The sequence below is a fragment of the Plecotus auritus genome, assembly GCF_963455305.1.
Source record: "Plecotus auritus genome assembly, chromosome: 11".
In the NCBI taxonomy this organism is placed as follows: Eukaryota; Metazoa; Chordata; class Mammalia; order Chiroptera; family Vespertilionidae; genus Plecotus; species Plecotus auritus.
In genome coordinates, this window is record NC_137777.1 from 9,943,565 (window position 1) to 9,969,398 (window position 25,834).

Genomic DNA, 25,834 nt, shown 5'->3' on the forward strand with positions numbered 1-25,834 from the left:
TGTCGAGTTCACAGTGGACTCTGGCTTGGGTTCAAGGTGACATCATATAGGCTCCTGTCCCATCTGAGCTGCCTGCCTCACTCATGTCACTGCCCCTGGTCGCCCTCTCCCCCCACACCTGTTCTCTGCGCTCCAATCAGATTGTAGAGCTTTAAGTTCCTCAAAAGGGCTTTGTTCTCTCTTGCCTCTGGGCCTTCTCATGCCAGTTTCTCCTTCCATGAATACAAACCTACAGCCTTCACCTGACGGAGGGCTGCTTCTTCATGAGGGCGCATGTCCCTGACACCTCACCCCAGGTCAGTTTCCTTCTTTGCACATTGCAGTTCCCCTTTCAAATGTTCACCTCACTTGTAATTGATGGGGGGGCGGTGAACATGTGTTTAAGTCTGAGATCACTCACTCACTCACTCCCACTGACCTAAGGTGGTGATGGTACGAGCCTGAGGGTGTTTGGGCCACCATTCATAGTGTTAAAAGAGAAAACCACAGACCCAGTATGGCGTCACTTGTGCTAGAGGCTCATGGCCTAATTGCAGTTTTGGAATACACCAGAAATGTAATCCTAAACAACCCGTCTGGAATATTCTGGTCAACACCAATGAGGTGTTCAATGTGGGCCCTCTCCATCCCTCCCATAGGAAGAGAGGCCATCTGCATGATAAAACCCTTCACCCCCCCCAATCCCCTCCCCCCCCCCCCATAAAGCTGTCTTGGCCTAAAAATAATCCTTTCTACTCTTTGCCAATAGCTCTCTTGTTCTACCTTTCTTCCATTTTCTATGATCCCTCAGAGCCCTTCCGGTTGTTAGATGGGATGCTGCCCAACACATGAGTCACTTCATAAAGCCAATTAGATCTTCAAATTGGCATGGCTGAGTTTGCTCTCTAACAGTAGCCTGAGAACTTACCCAACCCAGAGTGAGCAGAACCAAGAGATGGCTCTTAGTGACAAAACTTAAGCGCTGAATCAAGCTGTATCTAAAGCCAACTCTATCCTTGCACATTTCCCTTAAGAGAACCAATCAAGTCCCTTCTGACACATAGACCTGTTTGGGTTGGATCTGCTGTCAGCTGCAACTGAATTACTCTAAATGACAGCCTTGGCTTATGCTGTCTTCCTTTCGCCATGAACGCAGGGAATTTATCTGTGTCCTCAGAGTCTGGCTCAGTGACTGGCCCCATAGGAGTGTTCAACAAGTGAATCAACCAATGAAAAGAGGGGCCTCAGAGCTTCTCCAACTCCATGACTTCTTCATTTGAGACCTGGAACTGAGGCAGCGGGTTGCGGTTCTTCCCGGGTGATGATCTTGTGACGCAACCCCACTGGAACCAATTTTTTATGGAGCAGGGAACTTCAACTACAAGAGGGCAGCCACTACAAGTCATGATGAAGGGGCCCTGGGAAGGCCTGCTGCTCAGTGAGGTTTTCAGTGCCTGAAGTCCTACTGATAGCAGGATTAAGAGAGTCCCGAGAACTCTTGAGACTTCTCTGTAATTATGTAATCTGTATTTGCTTGTACGAGTATGAAGTAACTCTGAAAGGATACACAAAAACTAACTAAAATGGCCACTTCCACAGGGTTGGGAGGCGAATGGCTCCATGGAAGGCATACAGGCGTAGGAATGAGAATTTCTATATTGTTTGAATTTTGAGCCCCATGAATGTATTGTCTTTTCAAAAATTAAGTTAAAAAAGAAGATCCGTGAGAGCGCAGGACCACTAGGAGCTATTATCAGCTCTTAACAGCTGGCGGAGGGCACTACCAGTTCCTTTTTCAGTGGGGGAGTTGTTTTCAGTGGGGGACACCCTGATAGACTTAACAGGATGGTTTGTCTTGGTTGAAGAAGGGGGAGATGAAAAGAGGGATAAAGAACCCAGGGGAGAATCTGGAGAGATCTGGCCTGGGCAGGTCACACACTGGACAAGTTGAAAGGAAGAATGATTAGGCCAAAGTGCACGCAAAGGATCAAAAATACTCTTTCTTGGGACCCACCTGCCCCTGGCTGGACTTGATAATTTCCTGAACTTCCTCAGCCACCTCTGCCAAGCCTGTCACCTTGATGTCCCACCTTTTGTTGTAGGTGAGGATTATTTCATTGCTCCTCTTTAAGTTTGAATCCTGGAAGTGCTTAAAGATTTGGTTTTTGAAGCGAATCAGTTAACACGTTTCCATTTCCTTCCACAAGCTCAAGATGACAAGTGCTTTTGAGTAAATTTCCTGGGTCAGACCAATCTAGTGTCTGTGGACTGTCCTTTTAGGCAGGGTGGTTTCGACGAGGGGCGATTTCTATTTTCATTTCGATAAAAACAGCGGCGGGCAGATTCTGATGAAAAACAGAATGGATGATGTTTTAGAAGTGTTCCTGGTGCTTTCCCAAGACCAAAGCCCGTGAAGGAAATGAGATAGGGTTCTCAGTACACGCCTGCCCCCTATGGGTTAGATTCTCAATTTATTAGTCTCGCCAAATCTGTGGGCTCAGAATGTTGGGTCTTTTCTAGTCCCCACGTCCCTGGAGCCAAATTCATCTCGTTTTTCTTCACGGTCACTACCTTAGCCCTGTAAAGGCGCCTGCAGGATAGGCTTCCGTGGCCGGGCCCCCCAGGCCTCAGTGAGGCCGAGGTTGGGCTCAGAACGTGTGACTTGACTCAACAGCTGACCCGAAATTGCATTAAGAATTTTAGACTATAAAAGGGGAAGTTTAAGCTTTCCTTTCTCCCCGCTGGAAGCAATGTATGTTTCCAGCATAAGTATTGACACACAGGCTAGTGGTTTCCATTTTGGTGATGTTATCATCAATGATGAGCAAATGGGGAATGTTCAGTGTTGACTTTCACCAGGTTGTGAAATAGCCTGAATGTCCCAGCTCGGCCTGTAGATGTCTGTATTTTGATGTTTGGTATTGACCAGAATCAAAGCCACTTAACATGAAAGACCGATAACTACCACTCCCTAGGAAACCGTGAGCTCTCCTGTCTGATGACTGGTGCCTTTGGGCCCCATTGCCACAAACCCCGCACAGCGCAGGGGGGCACTGTAAGTGAAGCAAACCCCGCACAGCGCAGGTGGGCACTGTAAGTGAAACGCACTGTGCTTTGAGGCTCCCTTTAAGTGGATAAGATGAAGCTCGGAGGTTCTAAAGATGTTTACATCAAAATAGGAAGACAGCTGAAAGGGAAGACCTATCTAGAATCATGGCAGAAAGTTGTCCTTAAGGTATGCATTTTAATTTTTTAAATTATTATTTTTTTTAGAGAGAGAGGGTGAGGGAGAGATAGAAACGTTGATGGGAGAGGAACATCATCTATCAGCTGCCTCCTGCATGGCCACTCTCCCCACTAGGGATGGAGCCTGCAACCCTGACATGTGCCATGACTGGGAATCGATCCATGACCTCCTGGTTCATAGGTCGATCCTCAACCACTGAGCCACACCGGCCTGGATCCTATCCTTTTGAAACTCACATCTCTTTGACCCCAGAATCTGAGCTCTTCCCTATAACATGTATCTCCCCTTGTCCCAATGTATGGCTAGTGTAACACTGGGTCTATAAGTATTTTAAAAGGAACAGTATTCATACCATTGCAAGCTAGAAGACTTATGTCATTAAATCCAGCTCTCATTTTGTAGATCAGCCTGCAGACACAGTTGCTTACTCACAATGATCCAGGAAGTCAGTGGCACAACCGTTCCAGACAGTAAAGAGTCTGACATCTAATGCCCAAGAAGAATAAAATAAGCACACAAATAATTATAATACAAGATACAATATAAGAAATAGAAAATTCAAAAGCAAATAGGAGGAGGAGAAATTACACGGTTTGGCTGGGATAGGCTGTGGGAAGGGAGGGTAGTCTAGACAGGGTACAACAGTTCTCAACCTTTTTGGTCTCAGGCCCCTTTTTCACTCTAAAAAATTATTATGAACCCCAACTAGCTTGTGTTTCTTTTGTAGTTTTATCTATTGACTAGAGGCCTGGTGCATGAATTCGTGCATGGGTGGGGTCCGGCTGGCCCGCCCTGTTCGGAGTGGGGGTGGGCCGATTGGGGGCGGGGCCGGCTGGGGGGAAGGGCTGCAGGCCGTTGGCTGGCTGCCCCCATCCCCTGGTCGAACTCCTGGTCGAGGGGACAATTTGCATATTAGCCTTTTATTATATAGGATATTTATTGTATTAGCAATTAAAACTAAGAACATTAAATACTATTAATTAAAAAAATAAACCCATGATGTGTTGTTGAATTTTTGTAAAATTATCTGTATTTCCCAAAACAAATATAGTGAGAAGGGTGACATTTGTTTCACATTTCTGCCCATCTCTTTAATCTCTGGCTTGATAGAAGTCAGCTGGATTTGCACATCTGCCGCTGCACTTTCTTAAGACGTTGTTTTGGTTGAAGCCTAAGAAGAAAATTGGGCCTCATGTGACTATTCTGCATGACTACATCACAACTTTCCAAGTGCTAGTTTTTTAAAAGTTAAGTGCAAGGTGGAAACGGAAATCATATCGATGAACTTTTAGTATTCTGCTACATTAAAATCCATTGGTCTATCTTGCACTTTAAATGAACAGTTTTGTAGTATCATGCATTGGTCATTTGGTGATATTGGTTTGCTGAATTACACAGATCTCACAAATATTGTCATGTTTCATGATATAGTATCAAAGATTTTTCTTGTTCATATTACCACTAGTCTTAGAAAAGTCTTTAAGTATGGGGAAGATGTCACTGGTGAATACAAATTTTCTAAACTTCTAATTTTTGCTTGAGGACTCGAATTTTGTCATTGCCAACAAATACTGTCAGTTATTTTCCTGGGGGTGACTCACTCAGTTCATTTTTGAGAAAATGTATGGCAAATATTCAATATTCTGAATGACCACAGTTTATCTGTCAGTTTTCTTTCAAGCAAAAATGGATTCCACGAAGAGTTGTTTAGCTCACAACTCAATTGCTCAAGTTCTTTTTGTGTGCTCCCCATACAGTCAAAACAGAATATTAAAAAGATATGTTCTTTATTAATTCTGAGATTAATAAAATTAATAGTTTTTACTGCCTTTAAAAAGGATTTAAGTGAAATTGGCTTTTTCTACTGCAAGTGCTCGGTGCCACTGCTTTGGATTATGTTATGTAAGGTGCCAGCAGCTTTAATATCTTAATGTTACTAAAACAGGTTTGACCATATGGCCCCCCCCCCCCCACCCCAAGACTCCTGGAGATTCCCCTGAGAGTGGATAACACTCTGAGAACCATTGGTGTACAAGATATAGGCTTTGAAAAATGTGTCACACTTAGATAGGATGAGATAAGGAAGAGTAGAAATATCAAGACAGTAAAATGTGAGGGATATCTAAGGGACTGTGGGTAGGATATAGGTTTGGTTGAAAGAGAGAAGCAGAGACAGATAAAGCTGAAAAGATATTGGGAAAGGCTCGGCATGCCTTCATGATGAACAATTAGTTTTAAACCAGACAGGAAGAGACTAGGGTGAGCGGATTTTTGGTTTGTTTTTGAAAGTTGTAGCTTCAACTTACGTAAAGATAAAGCTGGCCACGTTTACATTTACTAGTTATAAAATAAAGACAATAGCACAGCTGCTCTTCTGATAAGGAATATTTAGGGAATGAAAAAATACACACGTTGTCATAATACTTAAGCTACAAAAAGGTTGTCACCATTTCATTTGGGCAAATGAAACCAAAAAGTTAAGTAACTTCCCAAGGGATGTATGTGACTTTCAACTCTGATTTTGTAACACTTCATATTGTCACCCATTATCTCAAGGCATTTGGGGAAAATCTGAAAATAAATTTATCAACCACATGTATATGTATATATCCCATGCAATCTTTGAAAAGAGGGCACAAAATGGTGTCATATACACAAATAAATATGTTAACTCTAAAGAGACTGTATAGTTTGAATATTTTCTTCCCTTCAAGAACTATTTTTTTTTGTAATCCTCATTTGAGGATATTTTTTTCCATTGGTTTTTAGAGAGAGTGAAAGGGAGGGATGGATGGAGGGAGAGAGAAACATCAATGTGAGAGAGACACATCTAGGGGATTGAACTTGCAAGCCAGGTACATGCCCTTGACTGGGAATTGAACCTGCAATCCTTTGGTGAGCAGGCAGGCTGGTGTTCTAACCACCTAGCCACACTGACCAGAGTTCAAGAACGATTCTACATAATAGGTTATGCTGATTAATAGGGGTAGTGTGTTAGCTGATAGAGATTTTGTTAAAACATAACAACCGAGGAAAACCAACATTTGAAAGTGACTGCTAAGCTTCGTCAGAGTACTGATTAGATACAAAGACCTTTTCGTTCTTATTTTTAAATACCAGATCAGTAAATGAAGGAGGAAAAGCAATTCAAAATTATAGTCTGACGACATCTTCTTTCACTCAAGAACAGAAGGGTGCTACACCACCATCTCCACGTGGCTTGTTCTTCCCGCACGTGGACCTGGCTCCTTTGAATACCCACATTTTGTTATACATGCTCACGCACACACCAACACTCACTCTCTCTCTCTCTCTCTCTCTCTCTCTCTCTCTCTCATGGTATGCTTCTCCTCCCCAATGTAAATAAGTAAATTATCTGTTCAATTGGATGGTTGGAAACTTTTTTGTTGACATTTTAAAAGAAATTATCAAAATTATTTCAAATTAATCCCAATATGAAAGTTTTACTACACAATAAAAATGTTACTAAATACAGAATAAAGCTATTATTTATTCATTTCTTGGTAGGATAGGGGCCAGAGAGTATAATACAGTTCAAATAAAGTAGCTACCTGGCTTGACAAAAAATAAATACTTGCTAAAGGTAGAAAATTATTATGAATATTAAAAACAAATGGGAAAAACATCTTTTAAATTTTATAGATTTTGCATTTTAAAATTATAGTTCACCAGAAACTATGCTTTTTGTTTACATTGATACTAAAGTAATTGCATTTTGGCTTAAATTATAACTGGTAATAATTTATCCCTTTGTATATAAAATAACATTCTATATTTTAGATTAAAATTGTACAATATTAAAAAGCTTATAAAGTAAATTGCAAACAAAACATGAAGTCATATATATGTTTCTGACATTGGGGAATTACTACAATTACTATGTTATAAAATGCCAGCCAGCCCAGCCAGAGTGGCTCAGTTGATCGTCCTGTGCACCAAAGGGTTGCCGGTTCAATTCCTGGTCAGGGCCCAAACCTGCATTGCGGGTATGATCCTCGGTTGGGGCACATATGGAAGGCAACAGATCAATGTTTCCTTCTCACATCGATGTTTCTCCTTCTCTAAGCATGTCCTCGAGTGAGGAATAAATAAACAAATAAAATGCCAACTATGGGTAATAGATCCAGGCTATAGGACAGTTATGATGAAATAAAAGTATATTTTTAAATTAATAATCGAGTAAATTTGTTCTTTTGCATACAAAGCAAACATCACCATTATGACTAATGTGCCCAATTCCATGGGGTTCTGAATGTGTGAATCTTGTTGCTGTGCTATATTTTTTTAAAATAGGTGACTTCAATCCAAAGCCCTCTGTTTCTGGATACATTACTACAGTGATATAAAATTTTAGAGAGTAAAACATTTTTATTGAAAGATCTATAAACATATTCATAATACAAAAATGTGAGTTTCTGCCACCAGATTTGATGGGTTGCAACACTAGACTTACTGAGTTTTACTCATGTGCAAAGGTGCCATGGCTAGGAGAAGGCTTTTAATGACCAGAAGGCATTTCTTCTTTGCTTAAGCAGGGTGGCTGCATTAAGCACAAGACCAAGAAGATCATAACTTTGCTTCAATTGCTCTTTTTCAGCATGCCTTGTATCAACAATTGAACTCTATACTAGACACACGCAGTCAAGAGGTTTTGGCAGATGAGAAAGCTCTCAGAATCTCTTGATGGTGGCTGGGAGCTGGTAATTTTGAGGTAACTGATTTCCTGAATGTGCTGCTATGGTAGGTTCTCCAAGTCTCAGTAATGTCAGGAAGGAGCCCAACAGGCCATGCTGTCTCTCTCTTTTCATGCTCATCTAATAAACAGTGTGTCACCTGATCCCTACCAGAAAATCAACAGGCTCCGGAGAAAATATCTTACTTGCTTGCATTTTACTTGATTATAGAGTTTTAGGAATTAAAAGCTAGAAAGTAATGAAAAAAAACAAAAATGACCTGTCCATATTTGGATCTTTCCTTGGAATTTTAGGTGCATCAATATCTTAAAAAATACATAAATGGCTATTTGCTAAAATAAAAAACCAAGTAACTTTTGATATATATACAAACAAAAGGAGGAGAAAGAAGCTAAAACCTAAAATACACACCTACCATTATTGTACATAATATCACTTTAAGTTGGTGAGGTAAGATCAGATGTAGGCAGTGTATTCATTTACAGTATACCTATACTCCTGAAAACCCTTCAATTAGTCACTGCTTACATGGTTTCTGCCACATCTAAATTATGATCCTTTGCAACAACAGCTCTGACTGGACGAGGGGATGTATATATTCCTCAACGACCTCTCTGCACTGGCCGGCTTTAGCCCATTTAAGTGCTATGAATGAGGAATATTTACGCTAAGTGTATTAGCAGTCAGTAATACTGCAGTTACTGATAAATGGCTATAGATTGGTATAAAACTGCTTAATTAAACTTTCGTTAAATAGAAGTGAGGCTGGCAAAGAAGAATTTGAAGAACTTGTTTCTTTGCTTACAAAATGAAATGTCCATTATATATCAAAAAGGAATAATTCTAAAATGTTAAAGCACATTATCTTCTTAAGTCTATTTGTCTTCGAAAATTTGTATAGTCATTAAATGAAATTTATTGTCTTTTCCCAAGGGCATGATACTGCTATGTACCTTTACTTAAATGTTATGATGATTAATAGAGACTGCTCTCAGGGATGTATTTGCCTGAATGTGAAAAGTCTGTATTGTTTATTTATTTAATCCTCACCCGAGGATATATTTTTTAAATTGGTTTTTAGAGAGAGAGGAAGGTGGGCGGGGAGAGAGAGAAAGGAGATATCGAGGAGAGGACAAACACTGATCGGATGCTTCCTGCACACCGCCCGACCAGGGATCGAACCCAACCCACAACCTAGGTGCCCTGACTGGGAATCAAATCCGCAACCTTTTGGGTTATGGGATGATGCGCCAATAAACTGAGCCACCCGGCCAGGGCAAAAGTCTGCATCCTTAGTGTTTACCACAAACCCAACGCAGCTGCTGGTCCGTCTGAAGGTCGGTGAGTTCTACAACCGTTCTCCAGCTGCACTGGCAGGCATACGCCCGTGCTCCTTTCTTCTTTACCAGCTTCGCTTTCAATTTGTGGAATTCTGGCATGTTGTTCCTATTAGTAAAACATGAATGTTTTAGAACAGTGGCTTTTCCAGTGCTTAATGACTTAAAAAAAGTTCTAGTTGCTTTATTTTTTCCATCTTTATTCACAACTGAATACTCAACAAACCTTGGTTCCCATCACACAAACAATAGCAGATATGCCTCCGTGTTCTTTCGGATGGTATTTCCTAGTAACTAGTACTTTTCAATGGCATTTCTCTAGGCCTGTTTATTAAGGCTGTTTAGAACAGAATGACCTAAAAAAGCTGAAAAATTAACATTTGTTTTATCAGAGATGACATGATACGAGAATATGGTGAATTGCTTCTCTGACTCTTTGCTCAGGTCAAGTGAGAACAGAGTGAAAAGGGTGGTGGTTCATCTCCTACCTCCGATACTTACTACACCAAATGCTAAAAGCCGGCAATATGGCAAATGGAGGGGATATAAGAGGCATAAAGTAATGTGCTTCTGATGGGTTAAGTACAGAAATTTTTCATTACTAGGGAAAAAGTGCCTGCTATTTCTATGTGTTGAACTGATATATCTTTCGTTTTTTAATGATATGTTATTTACTTATAGTGTCAGCAATAAAATAATACCTAACCTACATTAACTGACAATGTTAAAATAATTAAATCAATTGGCAGGACCATCATGAAAATGATAACCATCTGATTGATGTAATTATAAAAAAAGACTAGAGAAGTTAATTTATGTTTAATTAATTGAAAGTAAATTATGATTTTCAAGATAATCCATGTCCTGAATTTTCAAGATAATTTTCTGTCCATGGCAGAAGAAAGATAGAAACATTCAAAATAAAATGATAAATGCGAAAATGATGAAACACAGTATAAATATTTCAAAAAAGAGATATAGTCCCATCTTTTCTTTTTATGTCACTGCAGGAGAAGGCAGGCTACAAAGTGCCCTCTGGTGGCCAGTGGACACCACATTCAGTCCTGTATTGTACAAAATCCAGGCACTATTTTGAAGGTTAGAACCTCCCAAAACCTGAGAGATTTTCCAGGTCAACTGTCTGATTCAAGAAACTGAGACTTTGACGAAACCGGTTTGGCTCAGTTAGAGCGTCAGCCTGCGGACTGAAAGGTCCCAGGTTCGATTCCGGTCAAGGGCATGTACCTTGGTTGCGGGCATATCCCCAGTAGGAGGTGTGCAGGAGGCAGCTGATTGATGTTTCTCTCTCATCGATGTTTCTAGCTCTCTATCCCTCTCCCTTCCTCTCTGTAAAATATCAATAAAATATATTATAAAAAAAAAAAGAAACTGAGACTTTGACCAGCTAAGTCTTAGCTAAGGTTATAGTGAGCCAGGGGAAGAAATGAATCATCTAAGTTTTGTAAGGAAGAAAAAAAAAAAATCCACAAAACTGTATGTGTTTAATGAAAAACTAAAATGTTAAATGGTTCGATTCCGGTCAAGGGCATGTACCTTGGTCGTGGGCACATCCCCAGTAGGAGGTGTGCAGGAGGCAGCTGATCGATGTTTCTCTCTCATCGATGTTTCTAACTCTCTATCCCTCTCCCTTCCTCTCTGTAAAAATATCAATTAAAAAATAGTTAAATGAAGAAAAAAGTTTTTTATTCAATCTGCAATATATTTTGACAAATTTAACATCTGATACCTGATTGAATTTTTTTAAAAATATTTTTTAAAATTGATTTTTAGAGAGAGAGAAAAAGAGAGGGAGGGAGTGAGGGAGAGAGGCAGAGAGAGAAACATTGATGTGAGAGAGAGACATCAATTGGTTGCCTACTGTACCAACCTCATCGGGGATCGAACCTGCAACCTGAATATGTTCCCTGACCAAGAATCGAACCCTCGACCTTTAGGTGCACAGAATGATGCTCCAGTCAACTGAGCCCCACAGGCTAGGAAGTGACTGAATCCTTAATTAGGGGTTTTAGGAATGCCAGAGCTCTGACTCCTGTGACAAAGGTAGTGGTTAGCAGTCTGGGGGCTCTGGCTGTGGCCACAGTTCTGGAGGCTGCTGCTGACCTGGAATCTGATGCTGAGACAAATGATGTTAGAGGAAACAGAATCCAAAAGAGCCAACAAAAAGCCCTGCTGGATGTAGCCTTTCCCAGACACCCCGTTCTTGCTTTCCTGGTTTGAGCTGGGATGTTCCCAGGAGGGTTCTGAGCTCTCTCCAGACGGTCTTCTGCTTTAATGCCCCAATCCTCACATTCCCTCACCCCCTGCATCTGACAATGATTGGCAGTGCCTGTGCCTGACCCGGAATAAAAATAAAGCTTCTCTTTCTCATTAACAAAACAAACAAACAGGCAAATAAACAAGTAAGCAAAGCCAGGCTACCACAGATCTAGAGTTCTTAACTGAGACACTGCAAGTTCCTCAAGTACCGACTAAATCACCAAAAATCTCACTTAACGCCTGTGCTCACCCCAGTTTTGGTATTACATGCATTCTATTATTCTGTAAAAATTGCATCTTGGTGACATATGGGAATTGTTAATCACTCTTTAAATGAACCAGAAGTAGTATGTAGCAGAGGAGTTAGAAAAGTCAGAAAAGGCAAAACAGACCTGAAATGAAAAGTTAACTTTTCCAATAATGGGATTAAAGGTAGGCTAACCTGACCTGGGATTTTGGGAGGTCACTAGGCTTTATTTGGATTGAGGACTGTGAAACCTCTTAAATTATACTTTTTCGGTATATTTGTACATTTCAATTTACTTTTGTGTGTATGTAGAGAAGATTCAAAATTTTCATAAGATTTTCAAAGCAGTTCTGAATGTGAAAAAAATTTAAAAGTTATTATGTTAGAGGAAACTCCTAGGGATTTACATGAGAATGGATGTGGGAAGAGGTCTGGAAAACTCCCCCTTTCTGCTACTGGAGAGTGCTACAATGTATTATGATTACTTGTATCCGCATAGACAGTCTTTGTCTAGGCACAGGATAGGAACGCCAAAAATGAATGATATGTGCGCTATTAATTTTTAACTCTAAATTTTTATTTAAAAAAGTGAATGCATAGTTTAAGTATATTTTTATAACTTACAACATCTTAAAAACATTAGGTAGTCAGTAGTGTATAAAAATGTATAAATTGCAAAAGTATGAGTAAGCCTATCCTGACCGCAAGGAGGGAGGCAGACAGGTATCAACCTAAGATTTTCAATCTTATATTACAGTGAGTGCTATCCTGATAAAAGAGTAATATGCAAATTGACTGCACAGCCACCACACCCACAAGCCACGCCCACCAGCCAATCAGGAGCGGGTATGCAAATTAACCCAACCAAGATGGCTGCGGCCACGGAGCTGCAGCAAGCAGGAGGCTTGGGTTTCCCCAGCAATGAAGGAAGCCAAGCTTCCCTGCCGCCCTGGCCAGCCCAGGCCTACACTCAAGGCTACAAAGTTTCAATTATAGAAGATAAATAAATCCCAACAAAAATGGCTGTGGCCACGGAGTGAGCAGGAGGCTTGGCTCCGCTCAAGGCTACAAAGTTTCAATTATAGAAGATAAATAAATCCCAACAAAAACGGCGGCAGCCACGGAGCTGGAGAAAGCAGGAGGCTTGGGTTGCCCCTGGCAATGGAGGAAGCCAAGCTCCCACAGCCCTGGCCTGCCTTGGCCTCTGGTACAAGGTTTCAATTATAGAAGATAAATAAATCCCAACAAAAATGGCTGCAGCCACGGAGTGAGCAGGAGGCTTGGCTCCGCTCAAGGCTACAAAGTTTCAATTATAGAAGATAAATAAATCCCACATACCAGGGCCTCCACTTGGGTCACCGGGGGGCATGGCCGGCCTGCAAACCACCACAGGCCCCTTGCCCAGGCCACCCCACGCCCCAAGGAAACCCCCACCCTGATACGGGACACCTTCAGGGCAAACCAGCTGGCCTCCACCTGTGCACCAGGCGTCTATCCTATCTAATAAAAGAATAATATGCAAATTGACCATCACTCCAACACACAAGATGGTTGCCCCCACCAGGTCAAAGATGGCTGCCCCATGTGGACACAAGATGGCCGCGACAAGATGGCCAGGAAGGGAGGGCAGTTGGGAGGGACCAGGCCTGCAAGGGAGGGCAGTTGGGGGCGATCAAGCCTGCAGGGGAGGGCAGTTGGGGGGGACCCAGGCCTGCAGGGGAGAGCAGTTGGGGGCAACCAGGCCTGCAGGGGAGGGCAGTTAGGGATGACCAGGCCTGCAGGGGAGGGCAGTTAGGGGCAATCAGGCTGGCAGGGGAGCAGTTAGGCATCAATCAGGCTGTCAGGGGAGTGGTTAGGGGGTGATCAGGCTGGTAGGCAGAAGCGGTTAGGGGCAATCAGGAAGGCAAGCAGGCAAGCAGTTGGGAGCCAGCAGTCCTGGATTGTGAGAGGGATGTCCGACTGCCTGTTTAGGCCCTATCCTACCTGGATCGGGTCTAAAAGGGCAGTCGGACATCCCTTGAGGGGTCCCAGATTGGAGAGGGTGAAGGCTGGGCTGAGGGACCCCCCCCCCGCCCGGGGGCACAAATTTCATGCACCAGGCCTCTAGTAATAGGTATAAAGTGCTGTGGACACGCAGGAAAGGATGAATCAACTTTCGAGTTGAGAATAGTGAGGGAATCGTAGAAGATGCATAATGAATTGTACCCTGAGGGACAGGTAGGGCTGAGGTAGATAAAACGGGAAGGTGTCCCAGGAGGTGGAGAGCTTGCACAAAGTAATGGGGAATGGGAGTATTGAGGAATTTGATGTAGCTACAATCTTGTGAAGGAGGAAGGTATACTGTGGAAAGACAAAGCTGGGTGATGGACAGGGGCTAGATCCTGGAGGGCCTTGGGTGCCATAATAAGGAATTCGGACATGATTCTGTAAGCAGAAGGGTTCCAAGTAGGAGAATGGCACACTCTTAGTTATGCTTTAATTCTCAGCAAGGAAAAGGTGGTCTGAAAGAAGATACTGTAGGCAGAAAAGTCAGTGAGAAGGCTATATCTATATTCTTTTTAAAATATATATATATTTTTATTGATTTCAGATAGGAAGGGAGAGTATGAGAGAGAGAGAAATATCAATGTTAAGAGAGAATCATTGATTGGCTGTCTCTTGGGGGTCAAGTCTGCAACCTGGGCATATCAAATTCCCCTCCTGATCAGGAATCGAACCGTGCATGACCTCCTGGTTCTTAGGGTGATGCTCCAGCACTGAGCCACACTGCCTGGGCAAGAAGGCAATATCTAGATTCTTGTCCAGAAGCAACATGTCTTACCTAGGCTGACAGCAGACAGATGGAAAAAAGGAGATGGGTGAGAGGAATATTGAAGAGGCAGAGGCCACACAATCTGGCCAAGTCCACAAGAGACATTACAGCAAAATAGAAATATAAAGTTATACTTGGTACATTTTCACAGTGAAATTCTTTAGAAGCATACCTGAAAAACAGATAATCACATGACTTGTCCCACATATAGTCATCGTAGCTTACTACCCAGAAATCACACGCTGTACAACGCAGATGGTCACATGATCTGTTTAGAGAAAAAGAACTGTACATTAAAGATTATTGGTATGTTTAAATATAAAAATATGGTGATTTATTTATAGGATATACCATATATTACAAATTACTGAGTTAACAACAAATTACTGAGTTAACAACAAAAAAAGATTAAACTGATTGTAAATTTTTATACTAAAGGACTAATTATATACCTAAAATTCCAGGTTAAATTTCTACACGTACCTATTTTACTAAGATCTTATACACTGATACATTTATGCACACATGTATATTGTACAGATAGAAAAGAAAGGAAACGGATGTGTAGATCTTTTAGTTCAATGGTTTTCAAATTGTGCCTGAGGGAAGTCTTCACTTAACTTCTTTAAGTTGCTTCCTTTCCTAATAAAATTTTCAAGAATGCCTTTATCACAGAACTTGCCACATTATATCGAAATGAATGTCTCCCCCTTAAGCTACTTAAGTGCTGGGACAGTATCTTATTTGTTTCTGTTTCCCCAGTGGTTGGCATTAATGCATTTCATCCACCCATTAAAAAAAACAACATCACACACACAAAACAGGCAAAAGTAGGTTTATAGTTGTGAGTACACGAAAGTTTACTTTTATATTATTATTTACTAAGTATTGTATTATTTTTCACATAAACAATTGTAAACCTAATTTGCTCCATTCTGTATTTACTGAAAGCCTACTATGTGCTAGTAAGATTTTGTCCTCATGGAGCTTAGATTCTAATGAGAAAAGAAATAAACAGTACTCATCACAATGTCAGAAGATAAAAAATGCTTCAAATGAAATAGAGCAGGAAAAAACAAATTGAGAGTACTGGAGGGAGTGCGTTGCAATTTTAAATAGAGTGGTCTGCAAAGGCCTCTCTGAGAAGGTGTATCTGAGCCATTTAAATGGAAGTGGGGTTAAGAGAAAGGAGGGAAAAAAGCAAAGATGCAGTGAAGAGCAAAATGATGATGCAGGAAAGAGGGCAGAACTGCTAGAATTATGCTTAGTGAATATCTGTGGAATTCAAATGCCAAGCAATTCTTAAAACTCACATACTACATGTAACTTTAGGAATAAAATGATAATAAATGACAAAATTTATGAATTGCTGCTGCAAACAATTTGATTTGTATAATAATTGTGACTTAATTTAAAGAATATTGCTTGAAATATTTAAAAACTAGACTCAATATAGAGTTTTTAAGATGCCAAGAACAGGAGCATTTGACATCTTGCTTCCCAGGAATGTCATCAGTTAGGTGCACATTAACATATATAGCATGATCCTATTTTTGTAAAAACAACAAAAAATCCCTATACAGGTGTTTATAAGGTAAGAACATGGAAAAAAATGTAGACAGTAATATACTATCAAGGCCACACTGGCTGTCTCAGGAATGGTGGGAATGGAGGGAGGGAAGGAGATTATTACCCTTCTCTTTATACATTTTTCAAGTTTGTTTTTATAATAAGGATAGAATCCTTCTGTAATTAAAAAATAATAAAGTAAAACCCAAATATTTTTCTTTTCTATTTTTTAAAAATATATTTTGATATTTTACAGAGAGGAAGGGAGAGGGATAGAGAGCTAGAAACATCGATGAGAAACATCGATCAGCTGCCTCCTGCACACCTCCCACTGGGGATGTGCCCGCAACCAAGGTACATGCCCTTGACCGGAATTGAACCCCGGACCCTTCAGTCCTCAGGCCGACGTTCTATCCACAGAGCCAAACCGGTTTCGGCCCAAATATTTTTTCACTTATTTTCCTTGAAATTCAAATATGGTAACTTCAAAATTGCAAATTTTTTTTTTGGCTTAAAGATTCCTTTGAGAATAAATGCTTTCTATGTCTAAAATTATGTTTAATCATAACAGTAACTAAACATTCAAAATCTATACAAGTTTCATAAGTCCATATTTTCCTTTAAACTGTGAGCAATTTATGAAGTTGTACTTGTACATATGGAAATTCAACACAATTATATTCGTACACATTTGAACTTGGATTTTGAATGTACAAAGTCAGGAAAGGCAAAATGATGGTTCCCAAAGCTGCCATAACGTGCTTTCTTATGCATATGTAGTTTATTACATGATTGCACAGAGTGTTAACTTTAATGCCTTAATACATATGTGCAATTTGGCTGAATTATTGCTGTTGTGGGAACTATAATTTTGAATTTCCTGACGTTTTGTATGTGTAAAATCTCAACCATAATGTTACATACAGCTTTTTAATTTAATTTAAAATTTAGTAGTTTATTCAAATCTATTCACACTACCACAGTTTCCTACAAACACTGTCCTTTGAGAAAAATAAAACTCACTTGCAGCTAAGAAATCATTCTGCTGCTACGATTCACTTTGTTAGATCATAATTAGTACCAGTCTATGCAATAATTTGGCCTTGCAAGTAGTTTAAAAAATAATTAGGAGTAAAATTCGACTTGGCTTGAAAATAACGCCTTAGTCTTATCTATACCTTATTAATGCCACCACGCTTCCTGCTACTACTCTTTCTCCCTTCCCCACCAACGGGGTAAAAACTCACATCTTTATACTCTAAAATCATTGAGTATTACGTCTAAACCAGAACTCTACCCAGAAATCAAACAAATAAAACACATGGAAAACAGGCAGAATAGACTCAATTTCACTTATGCCCTGGACATGTAAATCAGTGCATATATTCAGGGCTTAAAAATATTTATCGTCCATAACTACGTATAATTAGAGCATACCTAAAATAAAGGAATGGCCCAACCGGCGTGGCTCAGTGGTGGAGCATCAACCTATGAACCAGGAGGTCAACGCTTCGATTCCCAGGCAGGGCACATGCCTGGGTTGCAGGCTCGATCCCGTGTGTGTGTGTGTGTGTGTGTGTGTGTGTGTGTGTGTGTGTGTCCAAGAGGAAGCCAATCAATGATTCTCTAACGTCACTGATGTTTCTATCTTTCCCCCTCTCCCTTCCTCTCTATAAAAATATATTAAAAAAATAATGTAATGATTCCAATGAAAGATAAATTGTCACTTTTCGTTTTCTAAAATGTGGAGGCAATTGAATATGAAGGTGTCATCAACAGTTTTGTCCCTTTGTCCAGCCAATCAATAGGATGTTTATTATTTTAAAGATGTTTATGATGGGAATTTTCCAAGTACAGCCCAATATAGTCTTCTGCCCAGACCCTGTGGTTTTCAGTAAAATCCTGTCAGATCTACACAGTAGACTAGGGACTCTTGATATTTGGACAGATGGAAAAGAACAGCAGCTGCAGTAGCAAAATCAGCCACAGTTCTCCCCTCTTACATATATCACCTGGCCTTCTACAAACTGGTTTACTAGAAAGCATAATGGAGCAGGACTCAGTTACCCATTTGAGTCCTTGCTTTGTGATACTTTATGTGACCGTGGGCAAGGCACATTACGTGGGAGTCATTCCTAACCATGTCCTCTTAGTCATTAAGTTCACCGAATTTTGTCAATTCTAGATTCTAAACAGCTCAAATGTGACACCTTTTCCCTACAGCCACTGCCACCACTCGGCTCACAGCTACCATTATCATCTCTTTCCTGGACCACTGTCAATCACTGCCTGCTGACTGGCCTCTCCTGTCTTGCCTCTCACCTTCCAATCCATTTTCTATTCAGCAGCTAAAATAACTTTCTGAAACACAAATATGATTAGGTGACTCCATCTGCTAAAAACCAACCAACCAACCACCACTTGCACTCACTGCATCTGTGACCAACTTTTTCTAAAATCTTCAGAGGACTACAGGACTGCCAATGATCCAAATGTCCCTCAACCACCTCTCCAGCCCCACCAGGAGCCATTCTTCGCCCACTCGCTGCGCTGCAGCTCCCCAGCTGCTCTTTGCTCCTCCAACACTCTTCCCAGCTCAGGGATCATCTAACACGGCATGCCCTCGGTCCCTACGGTCCCCTCTCTTTACCTAACTTCTACTCAGTTTTCATTTCATAGGCTGATTCAATGTTACTTGCTTAGGGAAGAATTTTCTAACCCTTCATATTAATTGGGGTGCCAAAGATCTATGCTTACAGTATTCTGTACTTTCCCTTCACATTACATAGCATGTGAAGATTAAATAGCTATTTTTGGAGTTGTGTAAAGTCCCTCTCCTCATCTAGACAAAGCTCACTGCGTGCGGCTCCTCATGCTGGCTGTTTGGCCAAGTCAGTGTAGGGAGAACGCCATGAAGCTGCGGGCCTGCGCTGCTTTGCTGCTTCGCTTGTCTCACCACCTGGCTTCCTCTGCCCAGAAGGAAAACGCAAGGCTCACGCTCCCTCTCCCGGTGTCCTGTGGGAGCCAGGCGGGGACTGGCGTGATCCAGGCCCTTCACGTGGGGCGCAGAGAAAGGCGTCACCACAATGAGCAGCAGAAACCCACCATCACAGCTTTCAACGGCGATCACCCAAAAATAACGAAGATTTCAGTAAAGTGCTCTTGGATTGGCTAAGAAAATATACTTGTGATTATGAAACAGATCGATGCCAAGATTACTGTTTTAAAAACAGGGTATCAAATTGGAAAACCTAGTAAGAAAGTGTATTTCTGACATCCCACCTCTGTGAAGTAGTTGTTCCAATTCCACACGGAGCAGTGCTTCCACCAAGGTACACGGGGCTGCAACTAGATACATTCAACAAACGGGAGGAGAAGAAAATCACAAGAAAGAAATATGAGACGTTAGTTTGGCTTTGTTAACTCTACAGTCTTATAATCAAACTGTATATTTTCCGGAGCAAGCCAACCATTTTAAAGAAGAGGTATTTATTCCGGGATCACTGCTTTATTGGATATAACCTGTACATGCAGGAACACTCAAAGAGTTAAAATGAGTCACAGAAAAATGTGTTTGCCAAATAATGTAAGGGACAAAGTAAATACTGAAGAATATAACAGAACATTAATTTTGAGAAACTGTTCACACTTTTTTTTTTTTTTCACCTGGCAGAAAATTATTTACAATAGCAATAATCTCTCATTCAAGTTCCTTTACACGAAGGGGTCACAGACCATAGGAACACTCAAGATATTGCCATTGGTCTTTCTCCTGAAAGCCAACCAGTGCTTTGTTGTTCAATGTCACTGTTGTTTAAGGTAATAAAATCTACTAGACTATGCTCGTAGTGTTTGCTCACTAGTGTGTGTAACTTACCAAAGCAATCTCAACTTACCTCTTACCCAGGCCTTGAATGGAACCTCTGACAGATGTGTTACCTGAAGATTTAGATTTTAATTTCTGTTAAAAAAACAAAACAATGAAAGGCCAAGAGTAACTTAGATAATTGTAACATGAAAACTAATATTCTTTATTTCATAACAAGAATATTTTTTAAATGACTTAAAAGAAAAAATCTGTATCATTTTAAAGTTTCTGAAATAAAAACAATGATCAAAACCTTTTTCTTAAAGGCAAAAGGGAAGTCGACCTCCCTTAGGAATTTGCAAATTACTCTGCTTTTAGTCTAGGAAATTGATATACTGCCATTATTAGCATGCTAAGATTTAGAGTCACTTTATAATTCTTCAATTAATACTAAAGTTCAATGATTTAATATGAAGGACTTTCTATTTAAAACCTCATCCTGGAAAAATTCAATTGAGAAAAAAAACACACACCTCAGACTCATTTTTAAAGGCTGTGAATAGTACTCACCTGAACTAAAAATAAACTAACTAAACTCCTGGGTAACTTCAGGAATATTAATTTTGATCAAGTGGAAAGGTATCAACCAATAGGCATTTGAGGAGACTGTAGACCTACCTAGCCACAACCATACAGTAGTTCCTATATGGTTACACAACATCGTCATCATTAGCAGGCATTTATTAAGTGTTAACTGGTATATCGAACCAAACAACATAAACCTACATACTAAGACCACCGCCAAGGAGAGGAAGTGAGATGGAGAAAAGCAATTTAAACTATGCAGCAACATGGCTTCATTTGACCTAGTAGGTGAGGAAATTTAATGGAGGCAAAAATATTTCATTTTACTATTTCTTTTAACTCTTCTATTTGATGTTAAACAGAACTGGGAAAATTTGGGGCGCATGTCTCAAAAATAATCATGTGCATGAGTCTCCTCCCGTTTCTCCAAATGTGTCATGTGCCATCCAGGTTCATGCTTATGACCTGGAGCTGGCGAACTGTGATGTTTACTGTGGTTTCTGGGCTCTTCTGTGTGGGCCTGAGAGCAGTTCACCAACAGCAGAATGCGCCAGCAGTGGGGGAAGGAGCCGTACTCTCAGGAGCATGATCTGGCCTCTGAGGATGAGGTGGGCACGGATGGGCCGTTCAGACACTGCTTTTCCTTATCCAGTCAATAAGACCTGCTCTCCTTCAGACGTTTATTAGGGCTTCTTTCTCCCTTGCAGGCTGGAAAACTGGATATAACCACTTAAAAAAGGAGCATGCAGAAGAACATAAAAGTTTATTTCCTCATGATTTATTTCAAATTTGTATACCTTTTTTTGTTAATCCAAGGATAATTTTCCCATTGATTTTTAGAGAGAGTGGAAGGGAGAGAGAATGAATCATTGATGATAGAGAGACACATTGATTGGTTGCCTCACACATGCGCTCCACCTGCGACCGGGGATTGAACCTACAAGATTTTGGTGCTTGAGGTGACGCTCTAACCACTGCACCCACTGGCCAGGGCTCAGATTTGTATATCTTAAAGCCAAGCCAGAGACATAGTTCCTTCTGCTTTTGAAATACTCGGAACTGAAGAAATAGTGCCTCACATACAGATATGCACTAAGTATTTAATAATTAATTGCTCAGGTGATCAATGAATCCCAACAAGAACATTATGTAGTTTATTTTTTCTACTGCTATTTAAATCAGCATAGCTATTTGGCATTTATGATGCATTCTTGTTCACAGACTATTCAACACCATTGCTATTGGGTTGACATGTAAATCAATGAGGCCATCAGTTTATTAATGACCTCGGATTAACTGAAAATGTTAAATTTAGAGAAATAAAGATAAGTCTGTACTAGCCGTTTCATTCTTTGTCCGGTTGACAAAAACGTGATTGGCCCATGTCCACATCCTGAACACCAGCACTGCCCAGTGATTTTCAGCCCACTGTCTTGCTTTAATCTTCCCTACCCTTAAAAAACTTTGGTATTAATTTATCTTTTTAGATTTTTTTTTCTTTGTGGTCCTTGTAACTTAGACTTTCATTTAAAATCTCTTTATTTAAAATCTAACAAATATGCCCTAGCTGGCTTGGCTCAGTGGATAGAGCGTCAGCCTGCGGACTGGAGGGTCGTGGGTTCGATTCTGGTCAGGGCAAATGCCTGGGCTGCGGGCTCGATCCCCAGTGGGGGGTGTGCAGGAGGCAGCTGATCAATGATTCTCTCTCATCACTGATGTGTCTATCTCCCTCTCCCTTCCTCTCTGAAATCAATAAAAATATATTTAAAAAAAATCTAACAAATATATTTTATAATGACCAACATGGGAAAAATTAAAGTATATAAATGCTCATACACTACTGGTAAGAAGAATATAACTGACACAGCACTTTGGAAAACACTTTGGCAGTGGGTAAAAAAACTGAAAATGAGCACACCTTATAAACTAGCAATTCCTCTTCAAGTTTTATACATCCTAGAGAAACTCCTGTACGTGAGTAAAAGAAGAATGCAAAGATATCTGAAGAGGCATTGTTTGTAAGAGCAACAACTGGGCATAATTTAAATGTCCATTACCAGGGCAGTGAGTAAACTGTGGTAGAATTACTTAACAAGGTATTATTCAGCAATGAAAATGACTCATGGTTAATACCTATGTTATACAAGTATGGATAGAAAGGTTGGTGGTTACTTCTGGGTAGAAAGGCAAGAAGTAGGATTCGGAGTTTTTAAACTATACTTATAATTTTTATTTAAAAAATTAAAGCAAAGCAAATATGGCAAAACATAAATATATGTTCAGTATGAACAGTATATAGGTGGCTGTTATAAGCTTTTCATAAAGCTAATGTAGATACACAAGCATTTACGGGTAAATATTTAAAATATTAACAATTTACTCATGGGTTATGGGATAACAGCAATGGCATTGCATCTGAGATGCTAAGCACATTCCTATGTGAAAGCTGTTTGTTTTCGGTCTTTCAGAAAAGTGTTCTTATAGGGTCTGTAAGTAAATACAGACAACCAGCTTCAACTACGAGTTGCCTTTTGTTCTAGCAGCTTTTCTAATTTCGCATTCTTGCTGAGAAATGAATAGCAAAAAACACACTGAGAGTTTTTAATATTTTATTTCTTCTACAACTCTATGTGGAATAATTTATTTAGATGATAGTATTCCTCAGAATGCAAAGAACTGTAGTTACTTGTGCATTCTGTAAGTTTTCAGACTATTTTAAACATCTTAAAAATGAAAAAATTATTGCATATTTTTAACACTTGACTTACAAAGGATTTTTTATCAAAGTTGGGATCTTCAAATATTTCATTAATAAGACTGTCAAGATCATCTTCTTTTTTAAATCCTTCTGTTGATCTGAAAAATAAAACAAAACAGCTGAAGCTTAAGAGCATATAAAGTCAGCCAAAAACAGAAGAGTTTTATTTAATAAAGTCTATTATTAGAGTTGATAACAGAGGGATAAATGCGACATTAATTTTTTTTCTCTATGGACACAGCCTAAGTTTGTTGACAAAAATGTAAGCTGTCACTTACAAATTTACATACTTAAGACCTTTAAAGCTATACATTATATTCAAGAAAAAGCTGGGCATGTACTTTTAAACACCGACTGCTTATTTAAAGAGCAGTTGTTCCTGGTATCCAGGTGTAGCATGGTCATTTATTTTATTATTTGCAGAGCTATCATTTTAAAGAGACAATTTCAGTATTTTAACTCATAAGGAAAAGATACAGGCTACTTCACTATACAATGGACAGGTAGTCTCCTATTAATAAATGCATAGTATAAATCAGTTCCTAACTTTTAAGTATCAATTTTGGCTCAGGAAGATTTTTTTAATGTTTGACATTATATATCCGGTAGGGATTGTATTTGGTATTAGGTTTAGGGCCTTTGCTGCTGTTCCATGATTAACCTTTACAACTACATTGTCAAATGAAAAGTTTTAACACATGAAAACTCTTCTGGTTTGCTACAGCTTTTATAAATGTATTACTGAAAAATCTGATGTGGTAAGGTGAGGTGGGGTGCTAGCAGCATTACGGATGGATTGTAGTGGTCTAAAAGGACCTGTGTTTGGAGAGCACCCACCTTAGCAGCCCTTTCCATTTAAAGCAGCCTGCGGCAAGGCATCCTACCACTCTGCCCCTAGTTCTCCTAAGACAAAACAGGCACTGGAAGGCTCTTTGATAAATTTTCTCCATTCCCTGAAGGAACGAATAAAAAGAATAAAAGAAATCGCAAGGTGATACGGCTGTGGGGTAGGGAAGGCGGAGGTGCTGGGAAGGAGTACAGGAGGATCTCCGGCATGTGTATGATGATATACAAATGAGTGAGCGATACCTGCATAAGCATCCCATCAAACGAACGTTAGCCCATTCCACGTAGTCCGTTTTGTTGGCACTACACTTATTTATTTTTCTTACAATGCTGCTTAGTACTCAACTACTTTTTAGAACTTGTTTCTGAACTTTAGAATCTTTTCAATGTATTTGTCTTCTGAGGGTGAATTGTTGTAAACAAATATACGTCATTAGAGGCAAGACTGGTCCATTCGCTAACAGCGAAGTGGAGAAGTACTTCCGGGAATCACGCACGTGCACAGCAAAACAAAACCTCAGCCGCAGCCACAAAGGAACACGAGTGCCTCTGTCGGCTGGTCCCAAAGCTGTGCACGTCCACAGGCGTTCCCAACCGAGTCTAGCAAGGGTCACTGCAGCGGCTCCCTCGGAAGGGCCATCTCGTTCAGACACAAAATCTGTGTTTGTTGGGGGTGAGGGGGACATGAGACGAAGAAGGAAGTCCTCCTTTTATGACTACACAGAAGAAAAAGATTGGCAAATTCGAACGGTAGTTTTTCGGATCAAAACCCAAACGACTTAAAATCTTTTCCCAAAATCTCCGAGCCAAAGAAAAACAAACATCAGCTCAAGACTACAGAACGGAATGATTTTTTTTTTTTTTTTTTTTTGGCAACAAGTGTTGCAAGGATTACTCTGCTTGGGGAATGGGGTCAGAGGCAACAGGCTGAAGTTCTCTTTGCGGGCACCTCACCGGGGGTCACCGAGGGCCCGGAGCGGCCCCCTCGCTCCCCACCTCCATTACGACTCGCGGACTCGGTTCCGGTAGGGCGCGGGCTCCCGAGGCGGGGCCAGCTCTCCGGGACGTGCCGGGGGCGGAGTCAGGCCCGGGGAAGAGGTGCCCGAAACCTCACGCACACTGAGCAGGGGAGTGCGCGGCCTCAGGGGTGGGGACTGAGAATCGTGGCCCGAACTGGGGGGAGAGCTGGGAGGGAGGCTTCAGGGCTTGGAGCAGGCTTTCCCAGAAGAGCCCACCCCTCTCCTCCCGCCCGGTAACCTGAGCTTTTCTTTCGCCTCGGCTCGGTTCCGGTCGTTGCTGAGGATGCCGCCGCCGTAGCCTTTGGGTCGCTCGGCCATGCCCAGTCTCAGCGGGTCTGGTCTGCAAAACTTGGACTCAACCTCATCCAAGAGCTCGTCCAGGTCCTTCGCCATCTTGGAAGGCTGTGTCTTTCTCCGCTCACCTCGCGGCATCAGCCCAGCGGTTTCCAGGGGCAACGCGAGAACGTGCCGCGCGCGCGCCTATCCCCCCTCACCCCCCCTGCGCATGCGCGCGTGGTCCCGAGGCGGCCCTGGCGGGGCGCTGACGCGTTCGCGCGGAACTAAGCTCCGTGTCCGCGCGTCGGCCGGCGCGGGGGTTCCCGTGGATTGAGATCCGAGCTCTCCCTTCCTGCGCG

The 25,834-nt window shown here is 41.0% G+C and overlaps 1 protein-coding gene across 4 annotated transcripts; it reads right to left on the reverse strand.

Annotated features, from left to right (window-relative positions):
• Nucleotides 1-1,643: 1,643 nt before the first annotated feature.
• Nucleotides 1,644-25,834, reverse strand: CFAP418 (cilia and flagella associated protein 418). 4 transcript variants are annotated; one of them, XM_080646849.1, is made up of 8 exons: nucleotides 25,438-25,699; nucleotides 23,345-23,432; nucleotides 20,080-20,144; nucleotides 19,466-19,531; nucleotides 14,787-14,882; nucleotides 9,245-9,387; nucleotides 3,579-4,397; nucleotides 1,644-2,324 (listed from the first exon to the last, which is right to left on the reverse strand). In XM_080646849.1, the coding sequence occupies exons 1-7, from the start codon at nucleotides 25,629-25,631 to the stop codon at nucleotides 4,318-4,320; spliced, it is 732 nt and encodes a 243-aa protein (XP_080502975.1). In that variant the 5' UTR covers nucleotides 25,632-25,699; the 3' UTR covers nucleotides 1,644-2,324; nucleotides 3,579-4,317. The 4 variants fall into 4 exon arrangements, with proteins under 4 accessions (XP_080502975.1, XP_080502976.1, XP_080502977.1 ...); XM_080646851.1 differs by lacking the exons at nucleotides 1,644-2,324; nucleotides 3,579-4,397 and adding an exon at nucleotides 24,172-24,287 and having other exon boundaries at nucleotides 6,712-9,387; XM_080646850.1 differs by lacking the exons at nucleotides 1,644-2,324; nucleotides 3,579-4,397 and having other exon boundaries at nucleotides 5,995-9,387; nucleotides 25,438-25,834.